Consider the following 17,878-nt stretch of genomic DNA (forward strand, 5'->3'; position numbering starts at 1 on the left):
TTTTGGACATAATGTAGCATTATCTTCGCAGAATCTCAGAATTACAGAGGAGATGAGGTTGGAAGGCTTCTCTGGAGGTCATCTGATCAAACCCCCGTGCTCAAGCAGGGCCACCCAAAGCCAATTGCCCAGGCAAATGTCCAGATGGCTTTTGAATATCTCCAAGGATGGAGACTCCACAGTCTCCCTGGGCAACATGTGCTCTGTCACCCTTGCAGTGAAAGAGTGTTTCCTGATGTTCAGAGAGAACCTCCTGTGTTTCAGTTTGTGCCCATTGCCTCTGCTCCTGTCACCGGCCACCGCTGAGAAGAGCCTGGGCTGCACTGTCTTTATACGCTCCTTTCAGATATTCGGATATATTGATAAGATCCCCCCTGAACCTTCTCTTCTAGGCAAAACAGTTCCAGGCCTCTCAGCCTTTACTCATGTAAGACATGTTCTAGTCCTTTCATCATTTTAGCGGCCCTTCACTGGACTCCCTCTAGTAGCTCTCTATCTCTCTTTTACTGGGGAGCCCAGAACTGGACACTACGTGTAATGTAGCAAACATACAATACGTCCAGCAAGCACTTCAAAAGTCTGCAAGTATAGAAAACCCACCGTTTCCGTGTTTTCCATAGATTTACATGCTGCTACAGTGCAGACAAGTAACAAGTTGATTTTTATTGTAAAGAGCATTGATAGGTACTTTTCTTGTTAGAAATTCTTGGCAACATCCGAATAACCATGTCTGGTTTTACTCTAAAGAGCTAGATGTAGATCAATATTTGTCTCTAGATGTGAAACTAGCTGGCCTAACAGGCACTCCAGTAGAGTTCTGGAAAATCTTTGGAAGTTGGGATTATTGGATTATGAATTAAATCAGGCAATGTAAGTGAGGAGATTCGGAAAACAATTTAACTTTCTGGACTCACCTTTTTCAGAATGATACCTTATGCATTGATTAAAGATCTAGTTACGGACTGATTTTTATGTCCATGTGGCAAAATGTTCAGCTCAAATGATGGGCCAGTTTTCCCAGCAAGTCAGACTTCATGGACCAAATATTAAATTTTAAATGAGCTACAGACATTTTAGTTTGGATGTGATACTTGCTAAGACGCTTTGGAATTCATGAGTCATTTCAGTTGTCTGTATAGGTAGACCTTTGGGCAAACTAAATTTGTTATATTTCTATGTTCATGACAGATAGCAATTACTGCAAGAATTTGTAATTATATTGAGGATTATGTTTGATCATCTCTATCCTGAAGATGCTGTGTAGATTTTGTTGTGGTTTTACACTGATGTCAATCTGTCTCCATGCAGCTTTTGATGTTTCTTCTTTTCTGCTGGTTTATGTAAATACCTACATATGAGAGCAGAATACATTTGACCATTGTGCTATGCCTTTTGAAAGGTGTATATAGCTTTGTAGGGACTAAATCCAAGTGGTTTCGGTATTTAACAGTATGAATTACCATGTATTTCTCTGACTATGATTTTCAATATGTTCTAAATATAGAAAGAAAAAATAAATAATATAGAAATAAATAAGAGAATAATGTAATAACATGATTAATTTTCAATGTTTTGAAATGCCAGCAATTGAAATGCCACCAGCACCTGAAGTGCCACCAGCTGAAATGCCTACAAAGGGTAAGAATATTGTCTTTCAAGTAGATAAAAACTAGTCCCATGTAAGATCATAAACAGAGTAAATCTTATTCTGTATTATATCTCTTCCATTTTCTGATGTACTTGAGTACTAAATCTGTATACTCCATTCAGTATCCAAATGCAGATGTAAAAAAACCAATAATTTGTACTATAGCACGCAATGTTAGTGTTTTAAAATTGATTAATTTTCATTTGCTACCTTTGTCATTATTTTGAAAGAAATGGAACACACTTGCTCAAAACATTGTGCTTTCTAAAGATATTGTTTCAAATAATCAGATAAAGAGTGTGTAGCATCGTCTTGATGTCTTTGTATTTATTTTCAGCAATGACAAAGGACGAGAAGGCTTCTACTATGAACCACAGTAAAATAGGAGTTGTGGTTATTGTTGTCATCCTCGTTGTAGTAGGAAGTGGCCTTGCAGGCTATCTGTTCTACAAAAGAAGAAAGAATCGCTTGTTGGCAAATGACAGTTTTGAGAACAATTTGTATTTTAGTAGTGATACAGTTCCTGGAACTAATGACACAAAGGATCTTGTGACCAACATAGAACAGAACGAACATGCAACGCTGTAATGTAATAGAATTCAGTGTAATGTAATATGTAATGTAAAATGTAAAGTAATGAAGTAAAATGTGCCTTGTTTTAATAAAATTATGCAATTAGAATTAAGCCAAAACTATTCTCTTGTGTGCAAATACTGTACAAACCTCTTTCTGTGGGTGTGTAATGTCATATACAGCAGTCACTTCATTTTGTAATCCTTGTGAAATGTGTGAGATTTCTGGGTCTTAAAAAAAGAGATCATAGTGGCTAATTATTAACTAGAACAGTAGAAATGGATACAATAAAGCAAGTAAAATGTAGATAGATCCTCTGGAGAAGGCTCCCAGGATTTGAAGTTTCTGCACCAGATTTATTTCAAACTATGCTATGCACAGATTCTCCACTCTATTCAGCAAACGTAATTCTACCAGCTTTCAAATATTCCTAGGGACTTAACTACAGGGGTAGCTGCTAGAAGACAAGTCTGTATTTAGCAACATCCTCTTTGAACTGCATGGGGAAAAATCCTTTTATAATATAATTTCAGTTCCTGCAGTTTTATGCAACACAGATAATAAAGTATGTGGTGCTTGAAGTTTATGTATTCTAAGATTTAATTAGGTAAAGTTCAAGGGCAGGCATTTGCAGTGGAAAAGTGTGGTTGGTGATAACTGCCAGTGTTCTGACTAGCCACAAGTGGGTTTGTCTGGGAGAAATGATGAAGGTCATGGCAAGAATTCCTTCTTATCAGGACCACAGTTACTGAGAAGATGAAGGAACACTACCTATATGTATTCTGAAGGTTTAAAGAAGCACTGGTTAGCTGTTATGGCCAACAAAAGTTAGTGCTGCTCTCCTGCAACCGCTGAATAAGTAGCATAGGCTTGTGGTCTGTGTGCTGTGTGCTGTGTGCTGTGTCTGTGGTCTGTGTGCTGGAAGTCAAGAGCAATTTAGATTTACCAGTGCATTAATTACTATTGATTTTATTTCACTTCTAAAATGGCTCAATCAGTTGCCATTTATGGAAATCTTAGATTCTCAATGTGGAGTTTATATTCCTACTTTTTGTAAATCTTGTAAATCATTTATAAATCCTCACTCAAATACAGGGGTTGGTTTTGTGGTTTGACATTTTTATTCTGTGAAATAAAGAGTAACTAACTTTGATTTTTTAAAATAGTTTTTCATTTTGTATTCTTCTCTATGTAAGATTGTTAAAAAGGAGATACAATCAAAAAAACATGATGATACAACCGTGGAGATGTTCTGTCCAAAGCTGTGATAAGGCAATATGTTAATCATATTTTCTTGACACTGTCCAGAGATTGTCTTCTTGAAACCAAGACAAAAAATGTCAGCTGAGCGATCTAGTTAAAATCTTGAATTACATATGCAGGTAGATAAGATGGGGAAATTTGTCCTGGATCTCCTTTTCTCCTCTGGCTCTGCTCCCTTTATCCTAGTTATTTCCTTGCCTCTGTTTCTCCTGTTGTTTCCATTTTCAATGCACAATTGCTTGAACATGCCTTTTTAAGTAGTACTTCTAATAGTACTTCATGCCATCTGATGTGGCTTATGTGCCAGAAACCTCCTGACTGACTGATTTGTGATGTTAAGGATGATGATGTTTCAATTATATGGAGAAGTATTGCCAGCTAGAAAAGTATGTGAGAGGTCAAGAGGCTCTGACTGGAATCCCAGCCTCAGTGCACTGTCTGTTGTGCAAACAACAAATAGGTGCAGTCTCTACCCAAAAGAAGTTCAGGCTGTTCTGGAGCCCTGCGCAGTTTTAAGGTAGTAAATGCACACTGGGTTTTTTTCCAGATAACATTTCATCACATCTATATAAGCAAATGTATGATTGGAAAGAAAATGAAGATGAAGGCAACGTCTCTTTTTTGGTGCGTTGCTATACTTCCCAGTATCTTTCTAGAGCTAGTAAGAGTCAGGAAGAGAAACCAGGGAGTGGAGCCTGGATAGTCCTGAATTCATTGACCCATTTATAATGCCTGAATTCCAGCATCACCTTTGAGTTTAAGAGAATTAAAAATGCTGCACTAGTTAATTGTTGGCAACAGATATAGCTGCTTTAGTTGAATGCTGCCTCTGTACTGTTCTCCTGTCCAAATGGGTACAGAAAAAATAGACGAGCTTCCAAATCACAAGCTATAATCTGACGGTGCACCTACTTGACTGGCTCATTTTAGGAGTGTGAGCAAGAAAGACTTGAAAGATTTTCAGAACAGGAGGAAATGTAAGGTGCATAGTTTACTATCCCTCCTACTGCAATACAATGGAATAAAGGAAATTTGCTGTTAAAAAGAGCAAACATAGAAGCAGTGGCATTACAGCACAGAGTATCAGCACAGTTCTATGTCATAAGTTGAAGATGAGCACTGATACTTTATACACAAATCCTTAATAGGAATTTTTGAATGGAAGATAGAGAAATGAACAACTTTGAACGCTTTAAATGGTGCCTAGTTAATATAAGACTAGATGAAAGGCTTTTATCTAAGCACTTGTAATTATAAAAAATTGCCTTTCTTGTTTTTTTATTTTTAGTGGAGGGGTTTGGGAGGGTTGTTTGTTTCTTTTTTTTTTTATTCATTCCACCCATAGCTAGTACCTTTCAGTAACAGCAACTTTTATTAGACTGTCTGAATACAGAGTCCAGTCCCAGTTTTTTAACATAATCATTCCTTTGGTCGTACTTGAGACAAAACTGATCGTGAAATTCCAAGAAAATTTGAGAGAGTAATTTCCAAACTGTTGTGTTTCCACACCCTCATGTTATTTCCATCTTCTCTGGACTGAGTTGTGTAATAGTTTTAACAAACATCGTTTTGTGATCTGTCATTATGTCCTTTTTTGCTGCTGCTAAGCTGCAATGTTCCCAATGAGTGGTTGACTACATAAAAATGTTTTGAAAATTGGGCTGGGGAAATTATCCATGTTGCTCTGTTTGAATGAAAAACCAACATGTCTTCTTATAAATGATTTTTATCCATATGGATACAATATAATTTGTAATTTAATGTGTTCTGATCCATCACCAATTCTCCCAGCCATTCTCTGCTGCTGGCTGCTAGTCCTGTTGAGATCAGTCAGAACCACTTTAGAACCACCTCGTTGCTGTTGTGATCTCTTCTTTTGTCCCCTGAGCAGATGCCACTACTTATGGGAGGTTTCAGGCTGTATGTTGTATCAATATACATTCACAAAGGAATTAGGATCTTGCTTTCCTGAAATATTCCTGCTGTAAAAACAAGGGAAATAAATATTTTTTAGATAAGCAAAAGGAAACATAAGGGATGAAAAGCAAGGAAATTTTTAACTAGTCGATAATATTTTATATCAATAAACCTCTGATACTACCAAGAGTTCTTATGTTCGATCTTGGCCACTTAGACAAATGAAAGAAAAAGGAAGTTGATTATGTAGCATGAAAATACGGTGTGAAAGTGCCTTATGTTGATCTTTCAGTATGTTTTGAGCCTGCGTAGAGAAATTGAAAGGCTGTTCACTCTCTTAGGCCGGTATGTTTCTACCAAGGTTTAGAGCATGTCTGTTTTTTTTTTTTTTAAAACGTTTTCAGTTGGAAACTACAGTTGCATTGTATGTGGGGACTCTGAGTTGAAATCTTATATTAAATTATAGCAGGCTAAATAATCATAAAAATACTTTCAGATTTTAACACCGATGATTTTTTGAAAATGAATTATTTAACTACTGTGGAGAAGCATCTGGTTGAACCTGGATGGGCTCAGCCGTGCGTTTCTGTGGGCAGCTGAGGTGTGACTTGATGGCAATGTTCAATAGTGAGTAAAGGTTTGTCTCTTTGCACATTACTAATTTTCTTGATACCCTTGTGCTTAATTTTCATTTCCTCTTTTCTCCATAAGAGTTTAGACTTCAGAGGAAAGGTGGTGAATCTGCACACTGTGAGTGTAACTTCCTGCCCGGGAGCAGAGATTGCTGAAAGGAACAATGCTGACTCAACACAAAACCCAGCAATCAGCCTTTCTTCCTCGACACTTCTAAAATATCAGGCCATGCCTTGCCAAGTGGAAGATGCAGGAGTGCATCTCTGCAATCTTCTGATTTCCTTTCCCGCTTTGTGGACTGTGATGGGATCTGCTAGGACAACAAAACAAACACTGAGGTGAAGCTGATCTTAATATGCTTAACTCTTCAGCCTCTCTCAGCAGATCATCAATAATGGTCTTTCACTGATCTTTTTCAGAACAGAACTAGTTTCTTTTCCTGTGGTAATTGTATGAAGCATATGTGTTTCTTTTTTCTAGCTTTGGAGATGCTGTGATGGCGTGTACAGCAGAACCAAGAGACATTTCCCCTACCTAAATAAAAAATAAGAATATTGTTGTGTTTTTTTTTTTAAATCTGCACATATGGAGCTGCTGAACCAAAAAGCAAAGAAAGTTGGAAAGTTGAGTTTGCACAGTCAAGCACTCCCGTGTTGGGAAGTACCAGAAAGCTTTACTCCAGACTCTCTGGAGCCATCTTTGCATACACATCACAGTTCATTCAGTAGCTGACCATCTCCTGCTTCGTTGAGTGAGGCCGGCCTCTCTTTTTTTTCTTGTTACCTTCCTCAGGTCTTAGTGTCCTTCTCAGGCTCCAATTCTTTCCATGTGTTTGATCTAGCTGTACCTAGTTGCCTTTGCATTCTATTATTTTCTCTCACTTTTCTAATTCTTTTTCTTCTCTAGTTCCTTGTATATGTTTTTAGACCCAGTGAGTTGTCCGTCTGAGTCATAACAACAGAAGCAGGATCCCACACCTTCATGTCGCTGTCCAGGATTTTTGTTGCCTACAACAGCAGCAAGACTTGCTGCAAATACAGTACTGGGGAAGTTATCCCAAACCAACCTTTCCTGAAGGTATGGGAACTGAGATTTTTCAAAGGCCATGTACAAAAAGGGACGTAAACCTTCCTCAGGAGTGTGTTTTCTCTTCCCTACCCTGTATGTGTTTCCAATTATTTTGCCTATCATGGAGGAGAGAAGTAAAACCCAGGATTTTGTCGGAATGCCTGAAGCATGTGCACTTTCAGGAGTGCAAACTTTCACAGACTAGTGGGATTAAAAATTGGGCGGTATTCCTTATCAGTTTAGTTTTCACCTCTACCAATAATTGTTTTGGTTTTTTTCCCGTACCTTCCTAAAATTTTTTGGTTCCTTTGCAGAATTTCTTCAGTTGTTGCTGTCACTTTGGGTACATTGCATCTGCAGATATTCAGGAATAGAAGCAAGGGAGGGACAGATGCCTCCTGAAGAATACAGGTCCTATTACAGATTTTTTCTTTTCTGTGGAAATGTAGACATGGGGAGTTATGGTTCTCTCTGATCCCATTGTCATGGTTACTCGATTTGCACAGTGGCACAGTCCATTTTTCACAGCACTGCACTGCACTTTGGTGCTTTTAATAATTTATTGATAACGACAAATCTTCCTCTTCTTTTTTATGTTTGTCCTTTATTTTTGGTAAAGGGACACTCATGGCACATTCTTCATGAAAATAAAGATCCTGAACTGCAAGGCATGTCTCCAAAAATCCTCGTTAAAATGTTACCTCTTAGGACTCATGCGTCCATGGAAGAGAAAACTTTTATACAGTAGAGAAAATAGCTTAGAAAGCAAAGTTTATTCATTAAAGTATTATTTCAAAATTACTCATGTGACATGATGCAGTTCCTTATTTGTAACTCAGAACTTCCCTGTATCTGTTGGGTCTTAAAAACTGAAGAGGATTTGTTAATCCAGTTCAGTGCAGAAGAGTCTTCCTGCAAGGTACAGATTGGGTCTTCAGCATCAATTTGATGTGAAGGGGAGAAGGGAGTGAAGCATTTGGCCATGGCTATCTGTATGCTCCTGATTTTTCTTTTTTCCTTTAGAACAACTCTTCAAATGTCTGGTAAGTCTTTGTCCTCTGCTGAGTATGGTGGTTTGTGAGTTCCTTCTCATGCTTTCCTGATGTATTCTTTTATGGACAGTGATCTTAGATCTAGTCACAGAATGTAATTTGAAAAAGTTTTATTCAGCTCTAAAATTTGGTGGTATCTGTGTAGGCATTATGTTTCCTTAACTCAGTTTCCAACGTGGTGTATGAGTGAAAGAAATGTGCCAGCAGATGTGGGCATAGTGTAGAGAACGCTGGTTTGAAAATCAGTCAACTGAATGCAGAAAATGCTGTTCTGAAATTACTTCCTTGGAGTTCAGAAGAGCCCAGATGTACAGCACAGTGTCCTCTCAGGAGGTACAGAATCGCCAAATAATGTGTGCTTTGAGTTTGTTAAACAGCTTATGCGGGCTAAGGCATAATGATAGTTGCATATTGGAATCCCGTTCCCAAGCTAACAGCTTTAGGAAGGAACTTAAAAGCTTCTGCCTGCTAGATTTCAGACACTCCTACTGCTGAGAGGAAAACAAATGACGCTGCATCTGCAGTTTGTTCTCGCAGGAAGCTACCATCTAGAGAAATGAGGGAGTACAGTGCTATCCCTTGAAAGGCATCAGGGATTAGCCAATGCTAGTCCACTACAGGATAATTTCTTCTGTGCAAGTTTTTGGCCAAGACCAAGCTGGTCTAACCCATTCTCCCCTAATCTTCTCAAGAATCACTGCAGCAGGAAAGCTGTGCCAGGGGAAATGCCATCTGGTTTGTTGAGGTCTGCAGCCTTTCAGGCTGTTCAACTGCTCCCTCACAGCTCTGGGATGTGGGGGGTTATGAAACCTCATTTAACTGTTCCACCCATGACAAGAAACCTTTGGTGGCAGTAAAGCTCAATGAAACAGCAGAATAAATTGGATGATGTTATTGACACTTAGAGGGGAGCTAAGGAGAGCTGCAAAATGGTTGAGGTTTGGAGCAGGCTGCAGTTGTGCCTCGTTTTTGAAGCTGGTCTTAGGAAACAAAACTCAGTTGTGCAATGTCTCACACTTCTATTTACAAGTGTATCTGTTTTATAAGGGCATTTGGGATCTGTTGTCAGAACTAAAGTGATGATGCTGCAAGTTGTGGCTTCCCTCCTGAGAAACTCAAGCCAAATTCTGTGAAGAAACAACTTTTTATACAGTTGTCAAGAATTTCCAAAATAACCAAACCAGATATGAAAAATCCCTCACTTGCTCGATGAACTGAAAACTAGAACATCATTCTGGGCCAAATGTAAAAAGAGGTTGAATTTTGAGTCTGTAACCTGTTTTTTAATAGCTGTAAGCAAAAAGTCCTTATACTTGCAAAATTAAAGGCTCTTTAATATGCTGTGTGGTGGTGGAACTGTGAAGAACTTACGAAATTTATTACAAGTCATGTTTGAATGGTGTTTGAGAACAGTGTGTTTTAAGGAGGTATGTGAAGAGGAATTTTTCTTGAAAGAGCTATGTTTTCAGCCTCTGTGTTGCTTGCATCTTAAGAACGTTTTGATGAATATCCTCCATACTGATGACTATACTCCCTTGATTTCTTTCTCTATGGACTCTACACAATCAATTTTTTGTTGTAGTAATAGCAGAACTTACCTCCTGTGAAACCTGTTCTCTGATGTTTGCATTCTCTTTTTACTTTATAGATAATGGAATATTTTTGATCTATAATGAAGACAGCAAGCTCTGCGCCCAAGCTCAAGACCCTAATTCGGTCACAACTGCCACTTGTGACGAGCACAATGAGTTTCAAAGGTTCAAGTGGGTCTCTGCTACGCAGCTGCTGAGCATGGCACTCAAGCTGTGTCTTGGAGTACTCAGTAAGGATGATGAGGCTGCCATCACATTGGAATCCTGTAACAGGACGAATGAGCTCCAGTGGTGGGAATGTAGAAATGAGACACTTGCAACCCACGGCAAGGATTTATTTTTCAACTATGGCAGAGGGAAGGGGAAGAAAATCAGATTGTCCAAAGGATCAGGCAAAGGGAGCAGGTGGAAAATCCATGGATCTACAGACAGCATCTGCTCGCAGCATTATGAAGGTGAGTACTGAAGATTAATCTCTATTTCTAGGTAACCTGGCTGCCCCTATTTACAAAATGTTCCACCACCTGCTTGTCATGCAGCAACCCTTTACTTACAGTGGTATGAGTAGCATAGCCAACTACAAATATGTTGTAGAAATGCAAGGCAAATTTGACTGTATTTTTCTTTTCTGCATGACTGGGAAAGTGCAATTCATTCAAATGATAGAATAAATGACAAAGACCTATGATGTAATCATAATGGAGAATGGCAACTGTGTTTGTACAGCAACACCAGGAAGAAATCAATGACTGTTTCAAAATATGTTTGATGAATTTGTAGAAGTGGTGATAATTATCCTTGCTATTACATGGTTTGACCATGTGCTGTCTCTAAGAGGTTAATTTTTAGTTAACCTAGATGTAATCCATTTATAACAGTGTTTATCCGGCATTCCCTATGTGCAGCGAGAAGGAGAAGTAGGAAAAGGCAAAAAGATAAAACTGCTTAGCAATTTAGAGTGCAATAAATCCTAACATCCTGACAAAGGAACACTGGAGAGTCAGCCTTCCTTTTCCTGCGTTACTATCTCTCTTGGGCTATGTAGCGTAGGTATCCAGGCTCAAGTGTTCAACCTCCTTTCTACTGTAACACCAGTAGTGTGGGAAGTTAAATAACATGGGGTGAAATTTTTGCCGTACCTTACAACAGTTCTAGGTGGAATGAAGTTTGTTATAGTTTTGTTCAGAGAGCAGCAAATTAGACAGCAAGTTAGATATTAATTCTAAATATCCTGCCATCATCATACCTGATTAGCACAACAGCCTTGGAAGGCTTTATAGTGTTGAAGTACTGTTGTGTTGAGCTCTTGTACAGCCCAAATATGTCTGTGGAGAGGTGCCTATGAACCCATATTGTGATGCACATTTGTTACCAGCAGTCTAGTATTGATTTATGTTTCTTTCTGTAGATATCTACACACTGGGAGGAAATGCCTTTGGTGCACCTTGTATGTTCCCTTTTAAGTACAATCTTAAATGGCATGCTGAGTGCATCCCTCGGAGGGATGATGCAAGCTCTCTCTGGTGTGCTACTACTTCAGATTTTGATAAAGACCATGTTTTTGGAAATTGTCCACTGAAAGGTAATTTATTAATGTAGATTTCTGGAAAGACGTTAAGCAAAAGTTCCATCTACTCTCATGGCCAAAATCTCCTTGGAATGTGGAAGAAGCTTTGGACAGCAAAGTGTATTCTAGCTAGCCTTGCTCACTGGTGAGCTATGCAATGGTAAAATGGAGCATCTGTTCTTCACTTTCACTGCTTCTGCAGCAGAGGTGAATAGCGGCCGAACAGTGCCTGCAAAACTGGTGCATATAGGCAGTATTGTGAGTGACTGGGACTGACAGCAAAAGGGGGAGAACACCCCTAGAACTAGATAAGAAGAAACTCAAGACAAAGGAAAGGCAGAAAGAAGTGCAATGGATGAGGAATGTGAGATACAGGGAAGCAGGAGACTGTTCCATATCATAGGATGGAGCAGAGAAGAGAAGAGGAGCACTGGAGTGAATGGAAGGGTACATCTTACTGACAGAGATCCTCACCTGCCTTCAGTGCCCCAGTGCTCCTTACACCCACAAGTCATCCAACAAAGATGTCCAATAACCCCAGCACTGATTCCCTACCTCTTCATTCCTGCTTCACACCTGACTGACTGGAAACAATAATTTCTGTAATTTTGAGAGATGTAGGAGAACATAAGAAGGGTCCCACAGTAAGAAATGTGTTTGCAGACCAAAATTTTCTGGGTGGGGAATAGAGAGATGTGTGTGTACGGGTAACCAGTGGGTTGGTTAATGTGGACTGGACTGTGAGAGAAGCAGATAAGTTACATAAATAAAAAGGAACAGAATCGATGTAGAAAAATTCCTTATGTGATTAATGTATTATTGATGTTGAACAGACAAAGTACATTCAAGTAGAGCAAACTATATGAAAAAAAATAGCAAAACATACAGTTACAAAGTTTTAGTGTGCAGTGAAAATTTCGTTTTCTGTGTTCTCAAGTATGATTATCTTGTCAAGTTGCTGTTATCATGTTTTATAGACAACATGCAGAATGACCTTTGGAAAACAAATCCTGTGACAGGAACTTGGTATCAGATAAATTTACACTCACTTTTGACGTGGCATCAAGCAAGAAAAAGCTGCCAGCAGCAGAATGCAGAATTATTAAGTGTCACAGACCCTCATGAAGAAATGTATTTATTAGGTAAAGTAAGAAAACCCACAAATTAATGCATATATTTAAAATGTAGGTCAGCTGTAAGAGCTTTAATATGGATACTTATACTTACTTTGTGAAAATAGATGTTAGTGACATTCTTAAAAAAACTCTCTCGCAAAAAAGTTGTGCCAAAATAGTGGAAAAAACCCAACCTATATTAAAAAAAACCCAACTCTAATATGACACTTCTCCTTTTTCCATACTTCAAAATTTGATTTCAAGTTCATGATCCCATAAGATCAGTGGTATTTAATAACTTGTTTGTTTCTTTTGGCTGTTTAGGGCTCACTAGTGACCTGGGTGTCAATGTGAACCTCTGGACTGGACTTTTCCAGATGCTTGACGGTGGCTGGCAGTGGACTGGGGGCAGCCCTTTCAGGTACCTCAACTGGGCTCCAGGTAAGTGCACGTTTCTGAAACAATAATCAGTGTCTGGGCCAAAATTCTCTTCTCCAAATTCCTGTTACCTAATTCCTTTAGCTTTACAGAATTTTCATGGGAAAGGTAGGGTATTACAGTAATAGGAATTGCACCAGAAATGCATCGCCATTCATTTGACTTTCCAAGAAAAAGCAGATCTCTCATCTAAGAAAACAGTTAAAACCAAGTGTACAGCTCATTCTGTAATTTTTTCTGTCCATAATCTTTCTATCAGGCATATTAGTCAAACAAAAAACTCATGCAAAATTATATAAGGTAATGTAAAAAAAAACAAACCAAAAAGGAAGATTGAGTAAAAAATATTTTCAACTGTTCTTCTTAATTACTGCTTATGACATTTATCAGATGTACATTATCTTAGTAAGTTTCCACTCGTTTCTTAGGATCTAGGTCACCATCTTGCACTTTGCCATGTTATGTATTTTTGCAGTAGCTGCAAGAACTACAAGAAAATTCAAAGGGCAGGCACTCCCATGGAATTAGATATGGATTTCATGTCAAGTGTTTAACAATAAAGGATGTTGAGTTGTTTGCAGTACTACCATTCCATAAGGGATTTATATAAAAGCTTCATTTGTATAAAGTTTCTTTTTCTGTACTGAAATGCTGACCCTCTCTCTTGGCGACCCCAGTGCTGCTCCTTCATCTCCTTTTTTTGGAAATCAGCACTCTAAAGAATAATACATCCGTGGCTTTGCAACTGCGAGAGACTTGTGTGTTCTCTCCTGTGATGAGGTGAAAACTTTCAGCCTTAACAGAGGGATTCTTTGTGTGTTTTACCTATTTTCTAAAGGAAGTCCATCTGTGGAATCTGGAAAAATATGTGGAACCTTCCAAGGTAGGAATGGCAAATGGGAAAACCAGATGTGTGATCTGAAACAGGGATATATCTGCCAAAAAAGAAACTATTCCTCAGATTCCTCCATCATTGCCTCAGGTAAGTTGGTCAAAAATTAAGGTTATTTTTGCGGTGAGTGAGGAATACTGTGAGGATGCCATATATGAAATAACAGTATATGGTCAAAACACTTGTCGACCTGGATGACGATGTCTAGATGTTGTCTATAATTTTGCAAAGGTGCCAGGGTACTAAAGAAGGAAGAATTATGTATTTAGTCTTGATATCCAGACCACAATACTAGTGAATATCCTGTGCTCTAAAAAATGTGCTAAATATATGTTCTGCAAAAAAGTGTGAGCCAGAGTTTATGTTCCCTCTGCTCTCTCTGATTCTTTTTGCACTGTTCTATAAAGGAAAAAAGTAGAATTTCGGGGCTTGTACCTTTCCCAATAGAATTCCTTTTCCACCTGAGGCGGACTAGTCTTATCTATGTGAAGAGAGTGGTGTGCAGTTACCTCACCTGAGAATTCCGAGTATGCTACCATATAGGTGCAGACCACATGAACCTCAAAGCAGTGGAAGATGTTTGGCCGTACTAAATTCACACCAAGAAACAGCTGCTAAAAAAAACACATGGCATTTCCATGCAGTTAGGATAAACATGTCTGGCCTCTCTCGTGTATGATTTATGCTCTGTAGGAGCTCAACTGACTCCCAGCCAACTGGTGTTTCCAGAGGAAAAAATATACAAAATCTCCAAAATTCACCAAGATAAAGTCCTTGTGTAGGAAAAGAGGTGTTATTCAGTAAAAAGTGGCTGCACACACAGCCTCACTGAGGGACATTTAACATCAAGTTGTGCCTTGCAAGTTTGCATGCCAAATTACTGAGTAGTTATTTCATTCTTTAAAAGAGATTTTGGGTAGCTCCCAGCACAACTGGAATGGAAAAATCTGTTTTGTATTCTTTGTGATCCTCACACTTTTGTTTCTTTCCTCTGCTTGCATGTGCTTCAATATTTAAAATTCATATCAATACTGGTTATTTTCTTCTGGATTAAAAGAAAGCACTAAACAAGACCGCTCACTAATTGTTTGAAATAACTTTTTTAGGTGACTTAAAGTCTTTTAAGTGCCCCAGGGAATGGGTGGCATATGCAGGTCATTGCTACAGAATTTACAGAATGCCCAAAATTTGGAAAGAAGCCCAGTCTTCCTGTAGAAAAGAGGATGGAGAGCTGATCAGTATTCATAATATTGAGGAGTACAGTTTTACATTGTCTCAGCTTGGGTACAGTGAGTATTCCTGCAGGTCACTTTTTTTTTAATCTGGAATTATAGTGTTACTATTGTTCATTTAATCATTGTTACCCTCATCCTAAATGTTTTTTAGAAAGTCCTGTTCAATCAAAATTGGGTATGAGGTGTGATTGCTCCATGTAAAGACATAACCATATCTACAATTACCTTTGTGTTCACAGAGCCAGATGATGAGCTGTGGATTGGTTTAAATGACTTCAGGGTTCGAATGTATTTTGAGTGGAGTGATGGGACACCTGTGACGTTCACCAAATGGCAACATGGAGAGCCAACCCACACACAGAATAAGGCAGACTGCATTGTTATGATGGGAGAGGTAAAGAATTCCTCTTCCACTTTCATGCTTCTTTTATCCTTTGTGCCACCAAAAGGAAAACAACTGTGACCAAAAAAAAAAAAGAAAAAAAAAAAAAAGGGACAAGGATTTTAAAGGTTTTTAGGAACTTGGTTTAATTCAGAATCTCTTTGTGTGGAAGGAGACTGGACACCAGATCTAGCAAGGTGTATGGTAGAGCACCAGAAAGAGTGCACTATGCTAAGACTTGGTCTGCTTTGCAAGTTACAACAAATCTCCCGTTTGAAATTGGTTGAAGTCACTATCCACACTCAACATGGTAGTTCATAGCTGCATAGTATGACTCTTGAAGCAAGGACTTTCTTATCTTTCCTCTAAAACACTGAAATAAAGGCGATAAAGTCTTATTAGAGCTACTTTGGAGACTCATATTAATGGAGGCACAAAAAAATTAGATACAAGCAACTCTATCTTATTTTGTACTCAGCACAAAATGACATAAAACTATGGAAAAAAGACAAGTAATAGATTTTTTTTATTATTTTGTGTTTAGTATAGTCTGCATTTCCTTGCTACTCTCATCTGGCTATATGAACATAAGAAATACTGTGCTGGTGAGTCTAGAGTGGAATATTGTGTTTCCTTCCTACTCTTATCAGCCACTGAACCTTTAATACATGCAACCCTCATTCTTACACCTCTGAGAAAATATGGGCCTTATAGTCTTTATTGTGTTCCCTGTTTGGGAGTTTTGGAGAAAGCATCAGGGCAAGGAAGAGAGCCAAAACAGCCACAGCCATATGAAGACAGAAGTGTTCTCTCTGAGGATGGTGAATATTTCTGATGGATCTGTATTTTCTCTAGATTTCACTTGTCTTTGTGGTTTCTTCTTTCCATGTTCAGGATGGATCCTGGGCTGACAGTGCTTGTGAAAAGAAACTTGGTTACATCTGTAAAAGGAAACCTTTGGCAGAAGAATCAGTGGAAGATGAGCTTACTTACCCAGGCTGTCAGAAAGTAAGTGTAAAACAAAAACAGTGAAAGGTTGTTGCACCTTACTTTCACCCATGCTGGTGAGTATCACAGAGTCAATTATTTTGACTGCTTTTAATGGAGCCCTAAAAAACTGTTTATTTTGTATGTATTAATATTGTCAGAGTAATGGGTAATTGTTTTCTTTATTTAAGTAAAATTTAGTTTGACTTTTAGATTGACATAGAAGATGCTCTCCACTTGACCTTACTTGGTTGCACGCAGCCTTGTCAATTTAATCAGTCCACCAAAGGAGACAGGAATATTTGAGTTAACTGTTTCACAAATTGTTTGTAGCTTTTTGCAACAGCTAGAGTTACACAATGAGAAGGTAGAACAGGCTTTACACAAGGAGCTGTAAAGTGGCTCTGAGCATGCTTGCCAGCTCCTAGTCATTACCACAGCTCATTGCTCACAAAGACCCTTTGTGTATCCTTCATCAAGGGGCAAAACATGCAGATGTGATTACAAAAACTATGTCTGATTATCCTCTTCATTTCCCCCCATGGCCTCTGAGATTAATTTTGACTTGGGGTGTGGTATTATTTTAACTTTTGGAAGTTGTGCACAACCTGACAGCTCGTCCGTGCATCTCTGCTGTTGACATTGACAGGGCTGGATGAAGCACGGTTTTTACTGCTATTCCGTGGGACAGTTACCAGGAACATTTTCAGAAGCAAAAAAGATATGTGAGGAAAACAAAGGTTACCTGGCTACTGTGACAGACAGGTATGGGAACAAAGTTTTTACCTTTCATACATGCAGTGAGGATGAAAGAGCCAAAAAGAACTGTCTTCCTACTTAGCAGTTATTCAGTCTTTCATGTGACACCATGTCTTTACTGGAAAACTTAGGGTAAAACTGAAGAAGTATTACAAAATAAGTCAGGGGCTTGTATGTCATCAAGAAAAATGTTTAAGCCATTGCTACTACACACCTACACAATTTTTGACCCAATTAAGTAAAAAAAACTGAGTCAACCCTCAACAGGTCTTAACTACCAGATTGTTGGACTAAAGCTTATTAGATTGAAAATTAATAGATAAACATCAACTATTTATTTCTACTGGATTTGATGTTTTCAGCTTTTTTTCTTTTTGCAACAGACAGGTCTGGAAACTTACAATTTATAGAATAAAAGTAGATATTTTTCCCCAGAGTAACAAGATTTAAATACCTAGACCTCATCATAAAGCTCAATAAAACACTGGATTTCTTATTTATACAGAATGAATAACAATATATGCATTAACATAAGTATTGTTTGGCTTGTGTTTTCCATTGTGCAGTACAAAAGGACAACAGAATCACTCTAAATTCTCAACATGATTAACATTACCAAAATATAAAAATAAAAAATAATTCATATCAGAATTAGAACTATAGAAAGAAGATCACTACCCTTGCTTCAATCAGTACTTACGTTTTCCCACATTAACTTTATCAGATTTGCTACAATGAACTGCTTGAAGAAATGACC

The 17,878-nt window shown here is 38.3% G+C and overlaps 2 protein-coding genes across 3 annotated transcripts in view; both read left to right on the top strand.

The window, feature by feature from the left end:
• LOC104057663 (macrophage mannose receptor 1) overlaps positions 1-3,365 on the top strand; it is a 53,295-nt gene extending 49,930 nt beyond the window's left edge. For both annotated transcript variants that reach the window (XM_054059437.1, XM_054059438.1), the window contains exons 29-30: positions 1,585-1,638; positions 1,986-3,365. In XM_054059437.1, coding sequence (XP_053915412.1) covers positions 1,585-1,638; positions 1,986-2,236 — 305 coding nt within the window. In that variant the 3' untranslated portion in view covers positions 2,237-3,365. The remainder of the gene's footprint in view (positions 1-1,584; positions 1,639-1,985) is intronic.
• Positions 3,366-7,969: 4,604 nt separating this feature from the next.
• LOC104057697 (macrophage mannose receptor 1) overlaps positions 7,970-17,878 on the top strand; it is a 30,695-nt gene continuing 20,786 nt past the window's right edge. The window contains exons 1-10 of the mRNA XM_054059297.1: positions 7,970-8,145; positions 9,803-10,201; positions 11,155-11,328; positions 12,291-12,455; positions 12,753-12,869; positions 13,705-13,848; positions 14,865-15,047; positions 15,233-15,387; positions 16,270-16,383; positions 17,012-17,127. Of these exons, the coding sequence (XP_053915272.1) occupies positions 8,085-8,145; positions 9,803-10,201; positions 11,155-11,328; positions 12,291-12,455; positions 12,753-12,869; positions 13,705-13,848; positions 14,865-15,047; positions 15,233-15,387; positions 16,270-16,383; positions 17,012-17,127 (1,628 nt within the window). The 5' untranslated portion in view covers positions 7,970-8,084. The remainder of the gene's footprint in view (positions 8,146-9,802; positions 10,202-11,154; positions 11,329-12,290; positions 12,456-12,752; positions 12,870-13,704; positions 13,849-14,864; positions 15,048-15,232; positions 15,388-16,269; positions 16,384-17,011; positions 17,128-17,878) is intronic.

Source organism: Cuculus canorus, chromosome 2, assembly GCF_017976375.1.
Source record: "Cuculus canorus isolate bCucCan1 chromosome 2, bCucCan1.pri, whole genome shotgun sequence".
Classification (NCBI taxonomy): domain Eukaryota; kingdom Metazoa; phylum Chordata; class Aves; order Cuculiformes; family Cuculidae; genus Cuculus; species Cuculus canorus.